Here is a 25,000-nt window from a genome sequence, read left to right as displayed (position 1 = left end):
GTACTTTTTACTCGGGTTATTTCACTCGGGCTATCAACCTGCATCGTAGTTGATTACCTCGTGGAATTGAGAACAGTGCGCTCAAGATGGCATGTTCTCATAATTGGAAACCAGTTATTGTGCTTCCTATCGGCAGAGCAGATAATGACTCCGATATGAAAAAGAAATAAAATTATAACCCCAAATAAGCACCACGATAAAGTCGTTCTTTGGATTATGTTACATTTCACAGGACGTAAGACACGTTTTAACGATTACTGTCATGAAAAAAAAAAAAGAAAGAAAGAAAACTGTTTACCGTCAATGCTTTGTCACGACACCTTGTCGTAAAACTTGCCGCCCCGGAATCGCGCCGCGGGACAAGAGTCTCCCTTTTTGACTCGCACACCCTCGTCTTTTCCGTGCTTTACAGCTGCCGCCGAACAAATTCGTCTCCACTCGCGTCTCACGGGCAATCTATTGCCCCGCTCCACTTCCAAAGCCACTCTCGCCGAGCGCGCAAAAGCGCGGCGACTGCATCGAGCCAGAGGTCGTAGTACAAATGCTGTTCTTGATCGATCCTGGAGCAACCTAGCCGCGACGATTCACCCCGTTCCAAAACGGCACCGCGCGAAGGAAACGTCAATTTGCTAAGCACGCGCTCACGGCGCATGCGGCGACGACTCCTCGCAAAACAAGAGCCCTGAACGCGGCAATATTTTACTGCGCTCAGAGGTCGGCACGCGCTCATGTGCGTTTAGCGATTTGAAGATGCAAGAAACCCGTTTTTACTCTTCTTTTCTCTCTCTCTCTCTCTCCTTTCCACCCTTTTATTATTATTATTATTTTACATTTCTTTCCTATTTCGAGGCGACATAGCGCAGGTGCGCTTTGATGCTGGGGTCGCGGTGGCTCGGGCTCGCAGTCAGATATGATGATATTGCTAGAAGGGAGACAGAGAATGTGAACGAAAAAAACAGAAACAGAAACAGAAACCCAAAGTAAGTTTTGAAAACGTCGCGTCACCGCGCCGCCCGATGAGCCATACATTTCCATTAGACGCGGTAGTGGTGCAGCCCGCCGCGGCTCTTATTTTATGCCGCTCCGTAGGCCGGCTCTTGCTAACAAGAAGCGATGGATACTCTATTCTGGAATGACGCGCAGCTAAGAAAACTCTTAGATAATATTCCGACATGAAGGGGCGGGAAAGAAAACGGGGGGGGAGGTAGTAAAGGCGACCGATATAAAATATACCGCCTAGCGCCTCCGCGCGTCTTGCGTTCGCCCCGTAAGACAACCAAGGCTGCGGCTGCGTACACTCCTCAATAGCGTCGCCGACGCGGCGTTCCGAAGAGGAGGGGACAATTTTCGCGCCCCCATTTTTTTGTTTTCTCTTATTTTTTGTCGTCCTTTTTGTCCCTTTCCTCCCCCTTTGCGCCTTCTTATTTTAAACCGCTCACCTCAGCCCAAATTTGTCTGTCGCCTTGCTTTATTCACTTCGAAGAGGCGTGACGTATGCGAAAACTGCGGCGGTGCACCGGCGCGGCAAGAAGACGGCAATAAAAAAAAATGAGAAGAGGGCAGCGATCTTCCTTGTTCATTAAGAGGCTGCTCCTCCCCAGAACCTGATTGGACGAGAGCGATAAAGGTGAAAGGAGGGGAGGCAGAGAAGCGAGAAAGCAGCTCAATTTGGGGCTTCTCGTTTCGTCTTCGTCAGCGCCTTTTGTGCGCTCTCTCCGCAGAGGCGGCTCAACTTCCGCGGCTGCCCTCTGCATACGGCGGCGCCAGGAGCACATAGAAAAAAGAGCCCAAAGGAGATGGGGGACTTCGTGCCGAGCCATGCACCCGGACTATGCCGACAGGAGATGCGTTCTTTGACTATATTATTGCATGGTAACCAGGGCTGCTTCCATCCCAGCAATACGGCTGCAGTCCGCAGTGCCGGGGCTCGCTGCTGCCGTGGGCGAGATCCAGCCTGGCCACGTGAGCGCAAAACACAGAACACGCATGGTTAGTTGAACTACGGCAGTACATTTCATACGGTGAAATACGCGAAAGGCGACAGACGGTGTAGCGCTGCAGCGTCAGTGAAATCGTAGAGCTTTGCTACTGGCGGACCTTGTGCCGAAAAAGGGAAAGACTGGGTTGTTCGACCATTGTTAACTCTTCCTGCAATATGTTTTTGTTGTGTTGATGTTACTAGCCAGGGCCTAATTTAGGTTGTATGCTTGCTGCGTTTGATTCATGTAGGATAGCGCGAGGCCAACGAGGAAAGCCAAGGAGACGAGTGCTGCGAGTCTTCACATGCGTAAAATTTTTTCATGCTGCTCTACCCCAAAGGTTCCCCTCGGATGATCAAAACCACACTCCCATCAGCGTGATAAGGATCTATATACCTCATAAGTTCATGTCATCACGTATCTGTAGAAAATACTTGCAAGTTCTTTATGTACATATACATGGCCTAAAGGGTAGGTGCTGCTGCTTCCACTGCAACAAGCTCTACCCTTTGACCTTCCTAATTTTAGCCTGGGATGCTTCACGTTGGGAGTGACCTCGCAGTTCCGAGCAGTGAGGTTCCGTAATTTCTAGGAATGCTTGTTCTTGTTTTACCTTTAGGTAGTGCGCGATGGTGCCGTTGTGCCTCTGGCAACTGAGGCGGATGTTCCATATCAAGACAGTCTAAAACTGGACAGAAGAGGCGCTTAAGGGGGGCGTCTTAACATACCCATATTTCAGGAATCACGACCTTAAATATGTGTTCTCAGGTACATGGGAATGAATGAAAGAAAAGCAATACCAGGAAGGAAAGAAATGACCAAGACCCGCAATTTTTCCTAGTTGATATGTAGGAGACTAAATATCTCGTAGTGTTAATAGTGGCCCTGTCAGTGTATCTCATTATTCTTACGCTTCAACTTCTCGCACTAGCCTAGATCATGTTTAAAAAACACAGCAAAGTAGCCCATAGAATATGACTGAATACTTGGCGGCTATAATAGTGTCGCCTTCTTTGCTTTGGCTCAGGGTACCGTAGTAGCGGGAGTAGGCACGGTGAAAATGTCACGCTGTGCTTCATTCTTAATAAGCCCGCTGATTATGTCCCTGCATCCCTGCATATATTGCTATATAATTGATGTAGTGAGAAACTTTAAACGTGCATAGAAAGCAGAGCTTGTCAGTTTGCGTGTTCGATACGAGTACGTTTTCTGTACGACATCTTTAGTGCTCTCTTCTACTCATACTTACTCCGTTTTTATTTGTTTATTTCTTTCAACTCATGAGTTTGTGCTACTGAAACGTCCAAGTGTGAACACTGGCCCTAAGACGGCACCGTCAAACTTAGTTCAGACGGAACGAAGGAAAGGAGAAAGGGGAAGAGGGAAAGAGGTTAACTAGAACAGAAAATCTTGCTTGCTGTCTGCAATGGAGAATGTGGGAGAGGAGAGGTACAAAGACAACAATTAGAGAAATTTTGATTTAATTTTATCTGCGAGTTTCAACGTCCCAAAGCTGCGCGTAGACCACGAGAGGCGCCGCAACCTAGGGCTCCGAAACAATTTTCTGCGCTTACGAGAATCTCAAAACACAGGTGGATTCCGCCCCTTCGGGATGCGGCTGTCAGGGCCGTTTGTCAACGCCCATAACAGCCTCATGCTACACGATCTCAAACGTAGTCGTTCACGTCAGAGGAAAGGGGTCAAACTAATACCAAGCGAGTTTGGCCAGCACTATGCAACATTCACCTTTCCAGCGGGGCTGTGTATTAGGAGTTTTTCTTTCTTCAACGTCGCGCGAATTGATCCCGAATCGGAATTTCGCGTATACGCGCCCCGTCCGAGCGCGTGTACTTCCCTCTTTCGCCGGATGAGGAGTCCTCGACCCTCGTCGTCGTTTACTCCAAGAAGGGCCCCCTTTCATTCACTTCGTTCTTCCTTCCTCTTTCGGCCGTCTCCATCCGCGGAATGATCGCACTTAAGGGCGGAAATGGCGCCAGAGAGCGAAAAGAAGCCACAGCGTTGCTGCTTCTCGCACGACACTCTTTCCAGGCGCGCGAGCGAGATTTGCAGCTACACGCGAGTCTAGGCGTGACAGGCACAAAGCATCCCGACTCGCACGCGGCGGCGGTGTGAGCTCAGCCGTCGAGTGCAGCGGCGGCAAGGGAGCGCGCGAAAGAGCAGGGCCGGGCGCTGTCTTGCGGCGAGGGAGCAATAGCATATTCAAAGCTCTGGCAACTCATTCCACTCTGCAGGACGACGGCGCAAAGCTCTTTTTTTCTCCCTCGCTGCGCGCGCTCTCGTCTCCCTTTTGGTTCGGATCAATGATGCAGCGAATCGTCGCTGCTTTTTGCGTTTCCCGCTCCTTCGTCTTCTTCGGGGAGATTAAACTAAGAGGTACGGGGACGGCGATGTACAAGGCCGGTTCGTTGCCTTTCGGCGAGGCCTCGTCTCGCGCGCTCGCTTTCAAGCGCCAGTTTGCCATTGTGCACTCGAGAAGCTGTGCTGATCCGCGGTATTATGAGCTGCATCAGATAACTCGGATGTAAATGCAAAATGGCTTTCTTTGCGTTGTTCTCGCCGCGAAAATATGTCACTCTCCCTTGTAGTCCTCATATCAGCCAAATATTATTTTATTTTTGTTTGTCGCCAGCACAGAGCATCAGTGACCTGTCCCCCTTCAGCTACTCTAGCAACCATTGCTCCTCTGGCGAGTGCTGTGAATGATTATTCCTTGCATTCCTGCTACAGAACAACCTGCCCCATCAATTTCGTCATAAATATTTTACTTCTGTTCTCATCTTGAGCGTGGCTGTATAAGTATACGTGTCCACAAGGAATACAAAACTATTGGAGAGAGCGCATCGCAGTTCAAGCCGGAAGAGTACGGGAAACTAAAGGAAAGACGGTAATCCGCTCTGAAGCAATAACAAGCAAGACAAACTGAGTAGTAATAATGATGAGAAGCTAGTTCTACGACACTACCAAACGACGTCTGCATAGTTACAGATGCGTGTTGCTGAGCATCTTCAACTTGTAATTGTAGCCACCAGTGCGATATATCTACAAGCAAAGCTACTTTCGCAGGACTTTAGGATAGACTCCGTGTGCTGGGTTTAGCAGTAGAAATCGATGACCTGCAGTTTTCTGTATCAAATGAGCACTGAGTAGATATCCGGAAGAGGTTTCCAAGCTCAGGCAGCGCTTTCAGAGCTCTGACGTGGTCCGGTCGCCTCGCAACTTACGCATCAACATGAATAGCCACGTAACGGCAGGCGGGCAAGAGCACCTTGAGCGATGCGGACATCGCTCAGCCAAGAGCGCCGATGAGCTGGTGTGGAACGCACGTGCCTGAGCCGGGCGCGCCTTAGAAATCCTTCCGGTACCCTCAAAGAGCTCGGAAGAAGCAAACAGACGCTCGCTACAGAGCGTTCGCTATTAACGACTCTTTAATGGCACACTGTACGCGAAAACGATAGCCTGCACAGACACCCGGGATGCGAAATGATCGACGAGAATTATGCAGAAGCGCGTCTAAATAGGCGATTCAGCCCCCCTTCGCAGAGGCCCGTGCGGGGCCGAGAGTGAACGAGATCGGCGGAGGCAGTTGTACGAGCAGGAAGACGGCCCAAAGCGCGCACCACGCCCGCGTGCTATAGGCGCAGCATAAGCAATGGACGCAACGGAGTGTTTATGGGCCGTCATTAGTGCCGTGTGATACCGGACGCCGGCGACGAACCCGAAATTCTCGGCCGCCAGCAAGCGCAAGGCTAGCTCTAATTTCGCTGTGACACTAAACGGTAGCGAAATTGCTTAATACTGGTCCTCGCGCGGTCCCGACCGCTTCAGCGAGAACTGGATGCATTGCGGCCCTGCGGGAATGCAACCTCGCCATGCCCGAGGCTACCGCTCGCTGTTCGCTACTTAATTGAAGCAAGTCTCATTGCTCACAAGCAGCTAAAGCAATATTGAGGTGTCTGCGGCTTCTTTGGATGAATCGTCAGTCCATGATGCTTCCAGGCGCAGAAGAGATTCAAATCATACAGCCACTCTACACCGGCTGCATGGTTGTATATATGCAAACAAAACGGGGTCACGCTGCTCACCTTTGAATAAAGGAGAGCACGACAGTAGTATATCTATACGATACAGTATTGGTAGAGTTGCATAATGCGTTCGCTTGTGTGTGTGTGCGTGCGTGTGCATGTGTGTCTGTGTGTGTGCGTCTGTGCGTGCGTGTGCGTGTGTGTATGTGTATATGTGTGTCTTATGGGTGTGTGAGCACGCGCGCGCGTGTGTGTGTGTGTGTGTGTGTGTGTGTGTGTGTGTGTGTGTGTGTGTGTGTGTGTGTGTGTGTGTGTGTGTGTGAAAGAGAGAGAGAGAGAGAGATCCTTCATGCAGCTATTTCCAGATGTACCGCATTAGCACAAGGACATTAGTCCGATCCCCAGGAGCATCATCCGCATTCTTACGGGGCAGAGTGGAAAGACTTCTCTGTACTAAGACTCAATTAGGTATATGACACACAAGCTCGGATGACCGAAATAAATAAGGAGCCCTCTATTCGCCCATAAATGAATGAAAATATTAAATTTTGACGGGAATAAAACAAATACAGGTATAATGTCCGAAGTGATATGGAGACGATTGGCCGCACGTCTATCTTTCCAGGGGAATGTCTCGTGTTGCTATATTAATTTGTTTTCAAGTGAAAGTCAGGGTGCAATATTGATGAACTCGTTTGGTTGCATAAAAATGTACAGGAGTGGTTAAACGTTCCCAGGCCACAGCGTGTTTGACAACGTTTACTCTTACGTAAGTTGCTGAGCTCCTAGAGTAATTCTGGCACTCGGAAGCCGTGCGAGGTGAGAAACGGTGTCCCTTACCCTCTTCACAAAAACCTTGGGGCTATTAAAATCCGATACATGACATGCCATAGGAGCACGAAGTCAACATGTTCTTGCAAGCTGTGGCCTGGAAACTTTTGACGATCCCTGTACATTTACCACGTACTATGACAAATAAGCCTCGTTGGGACACTGCAACGAAGTTCGGTTAATATGAACTGTAGCACTCTTCTTCTTCTTCTTGTTCTTTTTCTTCTGTGGGAATGCCGGCTCCATAGAGCTCATACCGTTGTAATATGCTACAGAAGGAGCCTGAGTTCCAAGCGTTGTACAGTTTACAATTAGCGTTGTACAAATAATCTGTGAAAAGCTCCTTCACACTCATTCACGTCATCCGTCCTCCGGGACTGCCGCGCGTCTTGTATGATGCAAGCAGTTTTCAACGATAGCACAGGCATACGAGAACACGTACTGCGCTGAAACATTTCACGAATCAAGTATATCTAGTGTAGATACTGGCGAGAGACCTGAATATATATATATATATATATATATATATCATCATCATCAGCCTGGTTACGCCCGCTGCAGGGCAAAGGCCTCTCCCATACTTCTCCAACTGCCCCGGTCATGTACTAATTGTGGCCACGTTGACCCTCCAAACTTCCTAATCTCATCTGCCCACCTAACTTTCTGTCGCCCCCTGCTACGCTTCCCTTCCCTCGGAATCCAGTCCGTAACCCTTAATGACCAACGGTTATCTTCCCTCCTCATTACATGTCCTGCCCATGCCCATTTCTTTTTCTTGATTTCAACTGAGATGTCATTAACCGCGTTTGTTCCCTCACCCAATCTGCTCTTTTCTTATCCCTTAATGTTACACCTATCATTCTTCTTTCCATAGCTCGTTGCTTCGTCCTCAATTTAAGTAGAACCCTTTTCGTAAGCCTCCAGGTTTCTGCCCCGTACGTGAGTACTGGTAACACACAGCTGTTATATACTTTTCTCTTGAGGGATAATGGCAACCTGCTGTTCATGATCTGCGAATGCCTGCCAAACGCACCCCAGCCCATTCTTATTCTTCTGATTATTTCATTCTCATGATCCGCATCAGCAGTCACTACCTGTCCTAAGTAGATGTATTCCCTTACCACTTCCAGTGCCTCGCTACCTATCGTAAACTGCTGTTCCCTTCCGAGACTGTTAAACATTACTTTAGTTTTCTGCAGATTAATTTTTAGTCCCACCCTTCTGCTCTGCCTCTCCAGGTCAGTGAGCATGCATTGCAGTTGGTCCCCTGAGTTAATAAGCAAGGCAATATCATCAGCGAAGCGCAAGTTACTAAGGTATTCTCCATTTACTCTGATCTCCAATTCTTCCCAATCCAGGTCTCTGAATACCTCCTGTAAACATGCTGTGAATAGCATTGGAGAGATCGTATCTCCCTGCCTGACGCCTTTCTTTATAGGGATTTTGTTGCTTTCTTTATGGAGGACTACAGTGGCTGTGGAGCCGCTATAGATATCTTTAAGTATTTTTACGTACGGCTCGTCTACACCCTGATTCCGCAATGGCTCCATGACTGCTGAGGTTTCGACTGAATCAAACACTTTCTCATAATCAATGAAAGCTATATATAATGGTTGGTTATATTCCGCACATTTCTCTATCACCTGATTGATAGTGTGAATATGATCTATTGTTGAGTAGCCCTTACTGAATCCTGCCTGCTCCTTTGGTTGACGGAAGTCTAAGGTGTTCCTGATTCTATTTGCAATTACCTTAGTAAATACTTTGTAGGCAACGGACAGTAAGCTGATCGGTATATAATTTTTCAAGTCTTTGGCGTCCCCTTTCTTATGGATTAGGATTATGTTAGCATTCTTCCAAGATTCCGGTACGCTCGAGGTCATGAGGCATTGTGTATACAGGGTGGCCAGTTTTTCTAGAACAATCTGCGCACCGTCCTTCAACAAATCTGCTGTTACCTGATCCTCCCCAGGTGCCTTCCCCCTTTGCATAGCTCCCAAGGCTTTCCTTACTTCTTCCGGCGTTACTTGTGGGATTTTGCATTCCTCTAGACTATTCGCTCTTCCATTATCATCGTGGGTTCCACTCGTACTGCATAAATCTCTATAGAACTCCTCAGCCACTTGAACTATCTCATCCATATTAGTAATGATATTGCCGGCTTTGTCTCTTAACGCTATACATCTGGTACTTGCCAATTCCTAGATTCTTCTTCTCTGCTTTTAGGCTTCCTCCGTTCCTGAGAGCTTGTTCAATTCTATCCATATTATACTTCCTTATGTCAGCTGTCTTACGCTTATTGATTAACTTCGAAAGTTCTGCCAGTTCTATTCTAGCTGTAGGGTTAGAGGCTTTCATACATTGGCGTTTCTTGATCAGATCTTTCGTCTCCTGCGATAGCTTACTGGTATCCTGTCTAACAGAGTTACCGCCGACTTCTATTGCAAACTCCTTAATGATGCCCACAAGATTGTCGTTCATTCCTTCAACACTAAGGTCCTCTTCCTGAGTTAAAGCCGAATACCTGTTCTGTAGCTTGATCTGGAATTCCTCTATTTTCCCTCTTACCGCTAACTCATTGATCGGCTTCTTATGTACCAGTTTCTTCCGTTCCCTCCTCAAGTCTAGGCTAATTCGAGTTCTTACCATCCTGTGGTCACTGCAGCGCACCTTACCGAGCACGTCCACATCTTGTATGATGCCAGGGTTAGCGCAGAGTATGAAGTCTATTTCATTTCTAGTCTCGCCGTTCGGGCTCCTCCACGTCCACTTTCGGCTATCCCGCTTGCGGAAGAAGGTATTCATTATCCGCATATTATTCTGTTTATATATATATATATCCTATTGAAAAAATTCTGGAGTTTTACTTGAACAGCCACGATCTGATTATAAGCGATGCCGTATAATGGGGAACTCTGGATTAGTTTATTTTTGACCACCTGAGATTTATTAACGTGCAACCAACGCACGGCACACGAGCGTTTTTGGCTTCCGCCCTCTGAGATCGAACCTGCACGGCTGAGATCGAACCTGCAACCTCGTGTTCAGCAGCGCAGCGCCATAATCTCTGTGCTAGTGCGATGGACTTGATATATCATTGCGAAGACTGCAACACCCGCCGTGGTTGCTCAGTGGCTATAGTGGTGGTGGGCTGCTGCGCACGAGGTCGCGGGGTCAAATCCCGGCCACGGCGGCCGCATTTCGATGGAGGCGAAATGCGAAAACACCCGTGGGTACTTAGCTTTAGGCGCATGTTAAAGAACCCCAGGTGGTCGAAATTTCTGGAGTCCTCCACTACGGCGTGCCTCATAATCAGAAAGTGGAACCCCATCATTTAAAAAGACTGCAACATCAGTTATAGATTGCATTGAAAGTCCGTTTGTGATCTTAGTGGTTTGCTCTCAGCTGACACTATTCTTGATGTAGTCCATCTACGAGTTTTTAAGACGTGGTAAATCCGTGGATAAAATTATTGGCTGTTATTGCCAACAAAATTATATGCAGAGAGATTAGAAGTCTATCTGCAAGACACTTCTTACTTTCAAGCTAATCACGGCCTCTTTTATTGTTTTATCCGTCAGACTAATTATCACGGAGTAGCTGAAGCTTTCCACTTACTTGTATTTTATAAAGCAAACAATCAAATACTATGATGGCTCGTCAAAAGAAAGTAGCTGCAGTTAAACGATGTGCAGCGTTCGGTGGCTTTGTCACCACTTCGGGCACTGCGTCAAGCAATACTGACGCAACGTTATCAGAGAACTTGCACACCCATTTTATATACTTACTAGAGTTAGCACACTGCCAAACGTTTGTACTTAGTGCATGCTAATGATAACTTGCACTTTGGTCTTAAGGCAAAAGCATCGTGTGCCCGTTGCTCTCAGCTCGACAGGCGGTGAAGGAAGTAGCGGCAGGTCGCTTCGAGGGACATATGTATGCGCTACTGTGCCATCAATGGCGCAGGGATTGCCTAATGCGCGCTTTCTCTCAAGACCAACGTTCCAGGGCAGGCTCAGGAGCAGCGAACCTCCAACGCGATTCACCATTGGCCTCAGATGTTTCATTGTGCATGCTACGTAATTATTGCAGTTAATTTTGCAGTCGCCGATATTCGCCGCGTGGAGAAAAGGTGCTCGCAGTGTCCGCTTCAATGCGGAGCAAAAGACATGCGCCGGTCGTTTACGCTCATTTCCTCTGCTAATGAAACACTCGCGCGGGTCATGCTTGTAATGCTGTGCGCCCGATACGGGGGCCTATAGCTTTCCGCGCGCGTTTCTTGAGAGAGACGAGCGTCGCGGCTCACTGAGCGCGCAGTGAGAGCGGCGCCCTTTTCTTCGACTGCACTCTCCATTATGTTCTGGGACTGCAGACGCTGGGGCAAAATTTTAAGTGTGTTGTAACGTGAGAATCCGGCAATTACGACCAATTACGACTGTTCTATAAATTACCCGCTCATTCCTGTCGGCCCCTCCTTGGGCAGGCCAGCGGCTCTCGCGCATAGCCCGCAGGTGGCCGCGGCGGGTAGAGTACGCGCCGCAGATCGCCTCCTCGCCCGGCCAATTTGACGTTACGTCGCGCATGCATGCAGGTTGTGCTTTACGCCGCTGTGCCGGAGCGGCAATCAGCGCCGCGCCGGAGCACTCCCATCGAAATGGGTGTCCGCCAACGAATTAGAAGGGTAATTATTATTTCTCGGCCAGTCGGGGAAGTTATGAATCGATTGTTTGAACTCCCAAGTTCACGGCCGAGCCCCGCGATGCAAACGTTCGCCTCCCTGGAACCTGACACGCACGCACGGCGCTGCAATTAGTCGCCCGAGCGGGGCCCGGCCCGGGTACCCCGTGGGCCGGCACCATTACGCGCCGGCCGATCCGCGCCTTGATTAAGGCGGCCTCTCCCCTCCACCTGCAGCAGCGCGCTCCTCCGACACGCACGCGGCGTGAAATCTGAGATGCCTCGTGTAGTGCCGCACGTGCGCGCGCACAGGCCGCGCGGAGCAAGGAGTGCCGAGGAAAGGTCGCCAATGAAAATTAACGCGGCCACCTTGCATACACGGCGAGGCGACGGCGTAGCGGAGCCGCCAACGAGCGCGCAGGTAAAGCACGTAGCCCCGCCGCCAGCCCCCTCTGCCGCCGATCAGCGCCGCCGGTGGCTTGCGGAGGGCTCGCACAACATGGTAGGCCCATTCGCAAGGCGCGATATTGCCTACGCACACGATAAGGCCGTCCCACAGTACTCTGTGCCCGGCTTGATAGAGTCTTCTCCTGAGTGCAGGATCGAAGCACTGTGTATGTCCCGATGTTTAGGATGAACTTTCAGACGCATAAGACCGATAATTTCGCTAAGAAGAGTAACCGTAGTTCCTATTTGTGCGTTAGTGATAACGACGGGAATCAAAGGGCAAATGCGAACGTGTAGACAGCTTTAAGGGCGCGCGTGTGTCTGTGCCCACTCTTTGTACGCGCATGGGAGGTGTGTGTGTGTGTGTATGTGTGTGTGTGTGTGTGTGTGTGTGTGTGTGTGTGTGTGTGAGAGAGAGAGAGAGAGAGAGATAGAGAGAGAGAGAGAGAGAGAGAGAGAGAGAGAGGGGAGAGAGAGAGAACGTGTGAGGTGAACGAGGCAGTTCGCTTGCTTCAACGTACTTGAAATAGTGTGAAAGCTCCTTCGCGGTAAGCAGTAGATCGGTTAAGTCGCTAAGCCTTTTCCTGAATTCAGTGCGCATTCGAAACAACTAATCCGCTGAAGCGTCATCAGCAAAAGGAGAGAGGACGCGGAAGACATCGTAGTGTTTCGCACACGCGAAATTCATTCTTGGTCGTATTATGTGTCAAACCCCACATACGGCACGCGTCTTATGCAATCTAGAGGCACCGTGCACAGAGTACGCTTCTGGACAATGAGTGCCATACTATCATATCTCGCTGTAATTGTAGCTAAAGTTCTCGCTTTATAAGATAATGTATACAAAATATATTGATCATGATAGGTCTCACTCGCTTTACTGATAGATGCAATAGGGCATGCAGTACGCGCGAGGTTCACAAAGAAAAAAAGAAAAGTAAAGAAAGAAAGAAAGAACGAAAGAAAGAAAGAAAGAAAAAAAGAAAGAATACAATTACTGCAAGAACAAGTTCAAATAAGTATTTTGATCACACCGTACCACCATCTCCTAGCAACAGCTATATTCTGAGATGCGGCCACAATTAAGGCAGCCATGCAGGCTCCGGCAGTGCAGCGAAGGGAAACACGTACAAAACGGCGAAGTAACGCATCGGTGGCTACTGTACGCGCGTGGAGCCCACCGCAGAGAAAAGGTAATTTTCTTGAGAGACCCAAACACTGAGCGTGGGCAACCGCTCCGGCCAACAAAGGAGGCAGCCAGCGCGAGGGGTAGCGGTTTAATTTACGCGAACCTATTATAAAAACACATACATAGAGAGAGATAGAGAAAGAGTAAGCTCGCGTTCTCGCTCGGTAAGGCCGCAGCAGCATGCGGCAGCGTCACCGGAGGAATAACGGCCAACTTTGAACACGAGAAACACACACACGCACAAAAAAAAAAACTATGAATGTAAAGTAAAAAAAAGAGAGAGAAAGCACATTTATTCGCCTCTTTCTCGGGCATTCAACATTCGCGTCTCTTGCTCGGCGTCGACCTCACGTGACAAAGAAGTATTCACACACGCACAGACATCTTTGTTTGTTCTCCCTACTCCTTTCTGCGCCCATACCTGCTCCCCTTGATATTATGTGCTCTAGCTGCCTGTGGGCACAAAAGGGGCCGGCGTTTTCTTGGCCTGTTCCTTAACGCGTGCCTCTGTCGGATTTTACTTGCGCCGCGCATGCTCCCAGCTTTGGGTCTGTTTTCCTTGTCTCCCTTTCCCCGCTGCGTTATTCTTCGCGCGCACGCGGGGGTGGCGCAGCTTCTATAACGCGAGTGCGTCGTTAGAGTGGAATGAATCTGCGGCCCCGGTTTGGAGTTAATAAACAATAATAATAGCAAGAAGGCTGGCGTAGCGCGAGAAAGAAAATGTAATGGACGGGATGAGACTTGGGGCCGGAAAATAACGCCGGGATGCCTCTTTTAATTGGATATATGGCAGAACGAGGAGAAAACGGTGACGCCGCATGTTTCCTATCTTTTCTTCTTTCTTTAATTTTATTTTTCCCGTGTTGCATTCATTTGCGTGCACGAGCGCGCTCTGCGTAAGTGCGCGCTCGCCGTGCTCGAATGCGAACAAAAAGAAGAGCGTGGAGGAAGGGGAAAGTAAAAGAAAGAAACGAACGAAGGAAGAAATGGTGGAAGAATTAAATGCAACAACGGAAGCAAATGTTGGGATACGTGCGGCTCGGCATGTTGTTTTACTGCCTCGCGCGCGTGCAGTGCGGGGAAGAAACGATTGCTTGTTTGTCTGTGCGCGCGGACAGCCGCAACTCGGCGGCACTGGTCCCGAGCCGCGGCAGCACGCTCTCCTTCCAGTCGCCGCCGCGCAGGGACGGCACTGACTGCGCGTGTTGACCCGAGAAACAAAGCGGCACACGAAGTGAACCGCTATCTCGCGCATTAACTTGGACGGGCCGGCTGCCGACCAGTCGTTCCACGCTTCTTATTTTATTTTTGCACGCCTTTCTCCTCTTTTTCTTTCTTTTTCTTTTCTTTGCATGCAGAAAGAACCCTTCCTTCTTTTTCGTGCAAGGGTCAGTGACGTGGCCTAAGAGAACGAGCACGGCAAGGAAGGGATTCAACAGAAACAACTACTCCACTATTGTAGCCACATTCAAGCTATGGCGTTTCAGGATGCGTTGATTGAATAAGCAGCAAACTGCGCACGTTGTGAGCCGGCTAGCATAGTAAACATCAAATATGCTTGATAAAAACAAAAAAAAAAGTGGCACACACCTGTTTCCAGCTCAAGCCAAGTGATCGTGAAATATCACGCAGCTGGACCCGAAGCTAATGAACGCCTGCTGATTCATACACATGCGCATTCGCATCGCACGACGGGTGTCTTGTGTGCCAACAGCGCGGGGCCAGAATAATTAAAATTATATCCCGAACGTACTGCTTTCACCATTAGTCGTTTGTACGAAGGGCTCTGAATATACTGAGTCGTAACGACTTATACTGAATCATAACGACTGGCCAATTAGGGCTGCGATCAATTATAACGCATTAATATTAGGCAAACTTCGTCATTATATCAAACAAGCCAATATATTTTGATTTAAGAGGATGTTAAAGAACCACCTGTGGCGAAAGTAATATGCAACCACCCAAAAGATATGTAAGTTTCGATATCATTTGCCAAGAAAATATTTTTTATGCGCTGCAGAAGGAAACCTAGATCGCAATGTTTTGTCGTAAAAGGCACTGCGGAACCAAAAGTGAAACACAGCAAGCCATCCGTGGCATATCGCCTCCACAGACGTGACACGACTTCAGAGATGGTAACCACTTCAAGACGCCATCGTTATCACGTCGCGCTTCTTGTCAAGAGTGCAGCATGGTGTCATGGTGTTTGCCGGAAGTGCTTCCTTTCACTAGAAGACGACGACAGGATAATCCCAAGGACCAGACACAAGCAGACTATAGCGCCCATAGTATGGTGCCATCGTTTTATAGGAACAACATCAGAACGAGCACTTTCTTGGAGCTATCACATTTCAAGTCTCGAGGAATGAGTAAACGGCACACGGAACGTGCAAATATGTGTTGCGGGGACAATGTGGGGAAGCATAGCAGAAATAATAAAAGGCGTTTCTGCGAGGTCTCCTAACCGTTGCCTGTTATGCAGAGGCCATCAAGAAATAACACACCAAAATCATGGCTCGCAGCTTAGGAATTCGTGTAGGAATCCCTCGTTCAACACTGAGTTCACTCGTGGTGGCTAAATCCAAGGAAGCTGCTCTTCGGGCTCTCGGCATCCGCGAAAGTTGCCCTAATTTCTTTACACTATGTGCACAACACAGTAACAATCTATGGCGAGAAATAATACTCTTAGTTTGGGACGGGTCTGTGACGCGTTTCGTGCACAGAATAGTGATCCGCTTCAATTTTACCATCTCTGAAGTCTAGATTTGCGTCATTTTTATTGGCAGCTATCGCTTCGCAGCATCATCCATCTTAAGCACTGACAATAAAATTTACGCATAATTTGGAAGCAAAGTTTATAACACTTCTTCAAATGAGCCAAATGCAGGAATGCTCAACGTTTGCGTTCACCTACGATTGTACAACAACTGAAAGCTCGACAGCAACACTTAAAGTCCAGTCGCTTCGCACAAACTATAATTACGACTTGTCCCATGAGGCATCGGCCAAGGCGGCATAAATGGTCCGACTATTCGCATTGCAAGCTCGAAGAGTCATAGCAAAAAATGAGCGTTGTCCCAACTGGGTGGTTTGATCCGACTCAAAGACGGATCTGGAGCATAAAATTGCATTCTTCTCTCATCGTAATGACTTCTACTCTATGATTTTTCAAGGCACTGACGGTTGTTTTCTTGGTTTTGACAATCAAGGTAATTTTCAATATACCCCAAGTCATAATTGCATAGAACCAAATGGAATAGCAGACAGAATGACCACTGCCTCCCTGTGTCGCTCACCGCCGCCCATCGTGGATACAAACATGTGCTTAGTTCGAGAAAAAAGCTGCGCACGGCCACGAGGTTCCCCGTGCACAGGGGGAGATAATTGCTTCATAGAACCGACCAGTTCCTGTGCTTTCCGGAAAGCCTAAGTATGTACAGAATCATCGACGCACTTCTTCATCGAATATGCCTGGACGTGGCCAACACGTCTACAAACTTCGATTCTGACACCACATTACGGAGAGGGCGTCCTTTGAATGTGGTTACTGTGGCAACCGAGATGCTTCTAGATAACATGTGATTGCATAGTGCCCTATTCGATGTAACCGGCTGTTAGAGCTGCAGCATTATAATAACGTAAACATTTTAGATCAGTGCCCTTTCACCGTAGCTAACGACCCTGGTGGCGTCCCTTGACGAAGGGCCGTGACACCTCTTCGGAGGCTCTCCTAGCCCTTGGAAACATTGTTAAAGCAGAAGACCTAATTCATTCTCTCTGAATTGGCGGTAAGGATTTCCTGCTTTATATTGAGGTCCTTTTTGACGTACATGTGTCACCACATTACTAAAGGTCCTGGTGTCCGCTTTTCCCATTTGCCACTACACTTCCGGGTCGCTACAACATTGCCTATATTTTTGTAGCGCTAGCTTTCTCGTTTAAGATAGGTAATGTTTTATGCTAGGTTCTCTATATGCTGTAGTCGTTCGCGTGCTGTGGCACTTATTTCGACAAAGTAAGTGTGTTGCAAGTCGAGCAGTGTTCTTGCGCGATATTAAACGACACCTCTGACTGTGGACAGAAATTTGCTTATTGCGTCAAAGTGAAAAAAGGTGTATGTGTGTGAAGCGTGGGAAACCGGCCACGTGGGAGATAAATATACAGGCCTATAGTCACAAGAAACCAACAAAAATGACACCAAGGACAGAGTTGGGGTAATTATCTGCAGGTCTTATTTGAAATAAACAAACTATAAATAACTGGAAATAACTGGAAGGGAAAGTGGATGAAAATACGACTGGTCGTAGGTGGGATACGAACCCACGTTCGCATTACGCGTGCGCTGCTCTTAAAAATTGAGCTACCGCTGCGCCGTTTCCCCACCCACTTCCTGGGATATATATATATATATATATATGTATATATATATATATATATATATATATATATATATGATACAACTGGCGGCAGACTGCTCCGGACCGCCGTCCGTTGCATTGCGCTCCTCGATGAGGCAGGACGCGTGTCGAGTCAACTCCTGAACAACATTTCGCTATGTGGGGACCGCGGTCTAAATCATTGATTCGGGACCTCAAATAGGCGTGACGTAAAGCTCACGCATTTCTCTCGCATTTACCGCTACATCGTGACTGATATTTTTTTTTAATGACATGTTTGAAGCACTCCTGCCATGGCACATCAGTACTATTTCTTCAGCCCTTATATGCCATTTTTGCACTTATTTCTCTTTAATATTTTATGATTTTGGTTTCTTTCTCTGTGGGGATTTATTATTGAGACTGTTGGGACTACCAGCACTTCTTTAACCCATTTTACTAAACTTTCGTTCCTAAATAAACATTACATTAGAGTTATTCAGCGCAATGCATTATTAATGCCCTACAACCCCCTTCGCGTCCTCACATTTCTGTCCCAGAGATCACGTATTTAAAAATGATTTTCACAAGTAAACGGTAATGTTCACTCAGTCCTTCGACTGAAGGCCAAAACTGCATAGAATTGTTAAGTCCACGTGTACATGAAGTTGCTCGAATATATATATATATATATATATATATATATATATATATATATATATATATATATATATATATATACATATATAAATATACATATATATATATATATTATGCACCCACTGTGGCTATGGCGTTTTGCTCCAGGCCACGACATCACGGGTTTAGCTCCCTGCCTTGCAGACTCCGTTCAGATGGGGGGGGGGGGGGGGGGGGGAGACAAAAACGCTCGTGTACCATGCTTCGGGTGTAGCTCAAATAATCCAAGGCAGTCAATAATATACCGAAACCCTATATGATGGCACATTCCACTAAACTCAATTTTTCTTACATGTTCTACTCGCGAAAATTTGTCTGTCACTGCTATGAATGTAGAATATCTTTAGTGGTCCAGTGACATTTCAGCTTTATGAAGAACAACGAATGTGATGAAGCGCTAATGCTTCTTCACCTTGCGTCTGCGCTGCAGAATTACAAGCATTCAGCAGGGGTGAAAAAAAAAGGGGGGGAGGGGGATTCTAATGTGTACGAACCAAATCTTTCAATGTCTGCATCCTGCATTTGCTTTTCGGTTACATTGATAATGCAAAACAAGCGGGCGCATACCAGGAATACTTCCACCACGATACAGTAGTCTTTAAAAAAAAAACATATCCAGCATATGCGGAAATGCATCTGCGCACGCTCAAGGCATATAGATTTTTTTTAATGCGCGATGTTGAGCACTTTGCTGTGCAGAGCCCAGAACAGCCAACTTAACTGCAGTGCCCACATTGCTCTACTAGAGCAGAATCGTATGGCATGGGTTGCGGACTCCAGGCAGGAAACGGAAGTCTTTCCCAGGCTTCAGCTTGGAGCCCCAAACGAACTTACTACATCCTCTAGTCCCAGAATGCTTTCCCTCTCCTTGACCCAAACATCCCGGCATTCAGCGCCGGTCCCGGAGCAGTTCATAAACCCCGCCGCCAAATTGCCTCGAACGGCGGCTGGCGCATCTGGGTTCGACTTCCTCCCGACCGGAGTCGCTGCGTCGGCTCCTTAACAAAGAAAAACACAAAGACATTCGCAAGCTAAAATGTATGCTGTGAGCCCGAGCCCCTCCGTGCAGAAAAAGAAGAAAAGAACGGTACGGAACGGAGAAGGCATGTCTGCTCGCACTCTGAAGCACAATGACAGCAGAGCACGAAAAAAAAAAGAAAAAAAAAGCGAGATTCTCTAGACATCTTTCTTTTCGTTTCGTCTGTGCTCCCTGTAACCGCTATTTCCGAATTCTGGCTGTTTGTTGAGCGCTTGAATCCTCGTGCACTCACCTCTAGCATTTTATTTTGCGTGTTCAGGCGTGGCGACAATAAATAATCGGCATAGCACAGAGACCCGAGCAGCGCACTGTTCAGTGTGATGTACACGCCGGTTGGCTCCTCGGGTACCCGATACGTTGACCCCCACCCCTCCCTTGTATACCTTGCCGCTTTGTAGCAGTTACTTCCGCCATTCGCAACCCCCACCCTATTCCTATGCAGATGTCCGCAAGTTTCGCACACATGGGCGCACGTGCGCGTTTAAAGAAAAGAAAAAAGAAAGCACTGTCGGGAAGAAACTTGGGGAATTCGGCGAATGAAAAGAAGTGAGTCACGTAACGTTTGTGTTAAGGTTTCCGCAAAGCTCCCAGAAGTATCAGCTTTTCACTTTTATGTCTTAAATTTGTGGCTCTCATTTCAGCGGTATCTTTTCACGTACATTTCACTTTGATCGGTATAGTATTCTTGGTTCACGATCTGTTTTCACTGCTTGCCCTTGTGCATAAGCTTGAGAGACTGCAGGCTATCCTTTCTCTTTTTCTTTTTTCTATAATTATTAAGAGGCTCCAGCGGGCGGCCGCATGTTCGCGATACGAAATGTATTCTCATAACTCAATGGTCTAGTTTCAGATCTTACATTTTCTCAGAAATATATGAGTAATGAGCTCCAGGATGCAGTGGAAGCAACATTAGCAAAGTTGAGCAGTCGTCGTAGGTGCGATTGTTCAGCACTTCTCAACCAAAAGCGGAGTTGCTTCACACTTTAATGAAGCGATTCCTACAAGTAAGCTCGCGTGAGCTCTAGGATCAATATTCGGCTCAGATATCATGCGCTACTTGCTGCATCTCTCGGATGGCCGATGGCCGGAGAAGTCTCTCACGAGATGAGTTCCCCCTATACTCAAGATGCACATGCGAATCTGAGTAAGGCTGCGGAGAGTCCAAGTTGGTGTGACTAAATATATTCTAAGGGAGCACGTGGGAATCACACGGGACCTAAGTATGAGTGCATTTGGGTGAGCCTTAATGGCCCCTAGTTGAACTCTGAATGCGTTCCAGTGAATAGGAACCTGTGTGAGTAATGCTGCGTTTACTCTCAGTTGTATTTGGTTAGATTATTTTTTCTGCGTCCGTGAGACTACATCTGAATCGTCATCCACGTTATATTTAATCGGACTGTGTATGTGGCGGATCTTTTCCGTCATATTTGGTAATCCTTTCGGTAATTTTGGAGACAAATAAGAGAGCACCCATGCTGCTTTGAAATATATGCTATGAAACGAAGCGCGTGTGATCAATCAGCACCGCTCCAGACACCATTCGAGCTTCAGCTGGTTACTTCAGTGTTTCTGAACAACATGAGCAACACCGATAGTATAAGTGCATCCCTGTGCGTTGCTCTCTCTTGTGGCAGGGCAAAGCTTGGAAGTGATCGCCAAATAGTCATGGCGAAACAGATAAGTTGTTAAATTTCAAATAACAGGACACAGTAATAGGCACAAATAATATCGCCGTGTATTTGTCAGCTTTGTCGTCTCCTATGTTTTGCATTCTAATAAGGTATTCTGTTTTTAAGATACCGTGCCTACCCTCCTAATCCTCTACCCTCGCCCTCTAGTCACGAATAATGGCGCACGCAGTGTAGGCGATTGGATGAGCTTTTTTTATTTCTCTTTATTCTTTTTCTTTTACGCTGGTGCCTGACACTCTGAAACCTTCAGACTCGCGAGAAACGAGATCGGCGGCAGGATTTCAGTTTACTCTTTTATTCTCACAGGCTTCTTGTTGACTGCAGAGATTGTCATGTGAACTCTTCCTATTTATCTATACTCATCACACCTGCGCTACCACCACGACAACACACTTTATTGGACACACGCCTGAAAGCTTGGTTTGGTCGCAGGACTACTTGCTGCTAAGGTAGACCAACTTGTGAGGCCACTAACTCAGGCTTAACTAATATCAGGCTCCAGTGTTATGTTGTGTGAGAGTGAACCCTACTGAGTCTCATTGGGCAAGCTTCTGAACTAAACGTAACAGCGCAAACATCTAAGACGAGCCACAAAAAGAAAGACAGGACACACACTAGCGCCAGTGTGTGCCCTGTCTTTCTTTTTGTGGCTCGTCTTAGATGTTTGCGCTGTTACGTTTAGTTCAGAAGTATGTACCAACTAGGCCCAAATGAAGTGTCATTGGGCAAGACCCTACAGATGTCGCCACCTGAAATTACGTCACAGTTGTTGAAATTCTCTCGTGAAATTAGCTGAATTTACTTTGTTCCTTACTCTCACTTGGGAAGGGCCAAGCTTGATGAGCCCGTAGACACTTGCAGTACGTAGCAGCAGTCGGCATCTGTATATGATAAAAATTATACAAAAATACTGTCTGAATATTCACCAGAATAAAACGAATTTTAACACGAATAACACCACTACAAGTATTAGACACTAATACAGTTAAATATGCAGCCGAAGGCAAAAATGTAAAGCACTATCAATAGATCGGCAATAGAACAATTATTTCCGTTTTCAACGAAATGTTGGCGTCTGTAATAATATTGAATCATTTGCAAGGTGTGCAGGACTATCCAAATTTGCATTAATAGAAAATACGTAAAAAAAAAAGAACAACGTTGCTTAGTACGGCATTCCAAGAAGCAATCTTATGGCCTCACGACTTCCACTTTAAGAGCACGTACCGTGTCCTCTTATGAAAAGCCCACGGACACTGAAACTGAATATTGGTGTAAATTGCGGTGGCGTCACTGTAGCTTCAGTCCCATAATGCTGAATAGGTCAAAATCTGGGAGGATCATATGTAGAAGCGAATTCATGTGCAGTAGTGGTGACGTCAGCACCAGACAAGGTGTCACAGAGCGTCGCAGAAATTACTTTTCTCAAACAGTGTCACATTTACCTCTTCCTCAGGTCTGCAAGACAGGTTCCATGATTTTATAATATCTGGCCCTTCACCGCAGCCAAGCTTCTTTTATTAAAAACATATATGTGTTAGGCTGCGGAGCACAAGGTCGCGGGATCGAATCCAGGCCACGGCGGCCGCATTTCGATGGGGGCGAAATGCGAAAACACCCGTGTAGTTAGATTTAGGTGCACGTTAAAGAACCCCAAGTGGTCGAAATTTCTGGACTCCTTCACTACGGCGTGCCTCATAATCAGAAAGTGGTTTTGGCACGTAAAACCCCATAATTTTTTTAAAACATATATAGCAACAACTTCTCGAATGAAGGTTTCGCCGAAAACTTCCACAGAGGACGAGACTAGTTCATTTAACTGGCGTCTCCTTATCGAATGCCGAGCCGGTGTTTTGGTGACACTCAATTTCATTTTCAATCTCTTTGTGATCATGCGTTGCAGCGAGTGACCGACGCCTGGGACAACGACAACAAAGTCTCGTCCAAATTACGTATTACGTCCGAGCTATAAACACGAACGGAGAAAAAGAATTTAGCCACGCTAACGCTCTAATTAGGCTGTAGCATACTTGGATTTGGTTGTCTCGACAGCTGCGTGCGTGACGGGCAACCTTACACACCCTTAAATATCGAAGTGACGTTTCTTTATATACCTCTTTCAGACTTGTGATTTCGTGCAGACTGACGATCACGCGTACGCTCAACAAACTTCGAGTTTTCTGTTACGTACCTCCAAAGTGGGTGAAGTCCGCCTATAGTTCTATAACGAAATGCACGACCGATGGTGGGATTAAACCGCTCTCTTCCAGCACAGCAGCCTATGTTCTAACCATTAAGCACGATCGCACACGTGCTTTCCGCGTACCACAGTCGCTCTTTGAAACGCCTGACGCGTGCGTCACGTGCCAGTTGGCCCGCATTCTTCTCTCGTGACAGCTAGCGGTTTCAGACGCTGCGTTAATCTGCCCATATATTTTGTTACATGTATACGTCCAAAGGGAGTGAAGTTCGGGTATAGTGCTATCGCATTAAAAAGATAATGCTGTTGCAAGGAGATATCGCAGCACTCGAAAACTCTGTCAGATAAAACTGCCTTAGTTAGGCCAACATTCGTTTAACACGTTCGAGCTGCCTTAGCCTTACCAACGCCTCCCAAGCATCTTGAGCGTGCTTATGTGCTTAATTAATTATGGGGCTCAACGTGCCAAAACCACGATCTGATTATGAGGCACGCCGTAGTGGCGGTCTCCGGAATAATCTGGACCCCTGGGATTTTTTTAACGTGCACCTAAATCTAGGTACACGGGTGTTTTCGCCTCCATCTAAATGCGGCCGCCGTGGCCGGGATTCGATTCCGCGACCTCGTGCTTAGCAGCCAAACACCATAGCCACTAAGCAACCGCGGCGGGTTGCTTCCGTCCTGCACGCCAGACACAAGTGAGACGCCAATGCGGTGTGTCGTTGCGTGCGATCTGGCGGGCTCGCGCCAAGGGGGCTCGCGCCGCCTTTGAAACGCGCCCCCGGAAGAAACCGCCGGGAGTACAATGAAGCCACAACAGGGAGTCGCGGCCGTTACGTCAGAAAAGATACCGAAAACACCCTAGATGGGTCGGGCTCGAGCGCCTTCTGCTCAGACAGGAAATGCGGGGTCACAGAGTTCAAATCCCGGGCACGTGGGCGCGGAAGCCGCACGACACCGTACCCGCCACCGAGACTTCTGTGCCGCGGCTTAGCCCGAACGGAAGCGCTGAGGAGACGCGCCGCCACTTTGCACGGCGTCTCTTCGAGATGCGCGAGGCGGAGGGCACCGCGTGCTCCTGCGGACGTGGTTTCGCATCTAGGCAGTACCGCGACGGCAAGGGAGTCGACGTCGACTGGGGAGCGCTTCCTATCGGTAAGTGCTGCGCTCCACCGAAGTCCGCACTCGGTCTTCGATTAGGTGGGCATTCCAATGATTGTTTATTTCCCCCTTCTTATCTTGATCTTTTCAAGGAGCCTACCGTTGCCGTATGACTCACATTTTCTATGAGCATTTCAGCATGAACGTGTGAAACGCATAGACAAGCTTCATGTTAAAAAAAAAAAAGACCTATGACACGCAGGCACGCGAGGCCCGTGAGCAGAATAAAAAGAAACACCTCTTGCGATTTCTCGTCGAGCCGCTTTAATTCGTGGCCGCAGTAATCTGCGGCTTAGTTTCCTTTTTCCTGTACGGCGATGAAAGGCACTGAACCAATAGAATCACACGTGCCTGCGCGAACCATCAGGTTCGCGTTAGGCATCGGTAAGCATCTGCAGAAAGTCATGGCCTGGGGTGGGTCTACAAAATCGTATTTTCTAAAGCTTCTTTCTCGAAGCTCCGAACAGAGAAATACTGTCTTTTACTTGTTATACAACATGTATCAGGCAGGAATGAAAGTCCAATGATCTGTGTAGCGATACCACGTGTTTTTCGCCGTACTCTCTGCACTCGTTCAAATGCAAACAATGGAGTGCGTGGGTTTTGAGCATTATAACGAAAAGAAAAGGGGCGCGAACGTGGAAGACCAATTGTGTTACCAGTGG

At 47.7% G+C, this 25,000-nt stretch overlaps 1 protein-coding gene and 1 long non-coding RNA gene across 5 annotated transcripts in view; one reads left to right on the top strand and one right to left on the bottom strand.

Moving 5' to 3' along the window:
* The window catches only part of LOC126545552 (uncharacterized), a 213,538-nt gene that overhangs the window by 152,332 nt on the left and 36,206 nt on the right, over nt 1–25,000 (bottom strand). For 2 of the 3 annotated variants that reach the window (XR_011892834.1, XR_011892830.1), the window contains exon 2: nt 21,789–21,855. The exons of the other annotated variant lie outside the window; for it this stretch is intronic. This is a non-coding gene — a long non-coding RNA (uncharacterized lncRNA). The remainder of the gene's footprint in view (nt 1–21,788; nt 21,856–25,000) is intronic. 3 annotated transcript variants of the gene reach the window in all.
* Nucleotides 23,885–25,000, top strand: part of LOC129380552 (uncharacterized) — a 105,119-nt gene continuing 104,003 nt past the window's right edge. For both annotated transcript variants that reach the window (XM_055061873.2, XM_055061871.2), the window contains exon 1: nt 23,885–24,329. In XM_055061873.2, coding sequence (XP_054917848.1) covers nt 24,077–24,329 — 253 coding nt within the window. In that variant the 5' untranslated portion in view covers nt 23,885–24,076. The remainder of the gene's footprint in view (nt 24,330–25,000) is intronic.

This window comes from Dermacentor andersoni, chromosome 1, assembly GCF_023375885.2.
Source record: "Dermacentor andersoni chromosome 1, qqDerAnde1_hic_scaffold, whole genome shotgun sequence".
Classification (NCBI taxonomy): Eukaryota; Metazoa; Arthropoda; class Arachnida; order Ixodida; family Ixodidae; genus Dermacentor; species Dermacentor andersoni.
The sequence above is the reverse complement of the archived record's forward strand: the minus strand, read 5'-3'. Positions and strand labels throughout refer to the sequence as shown.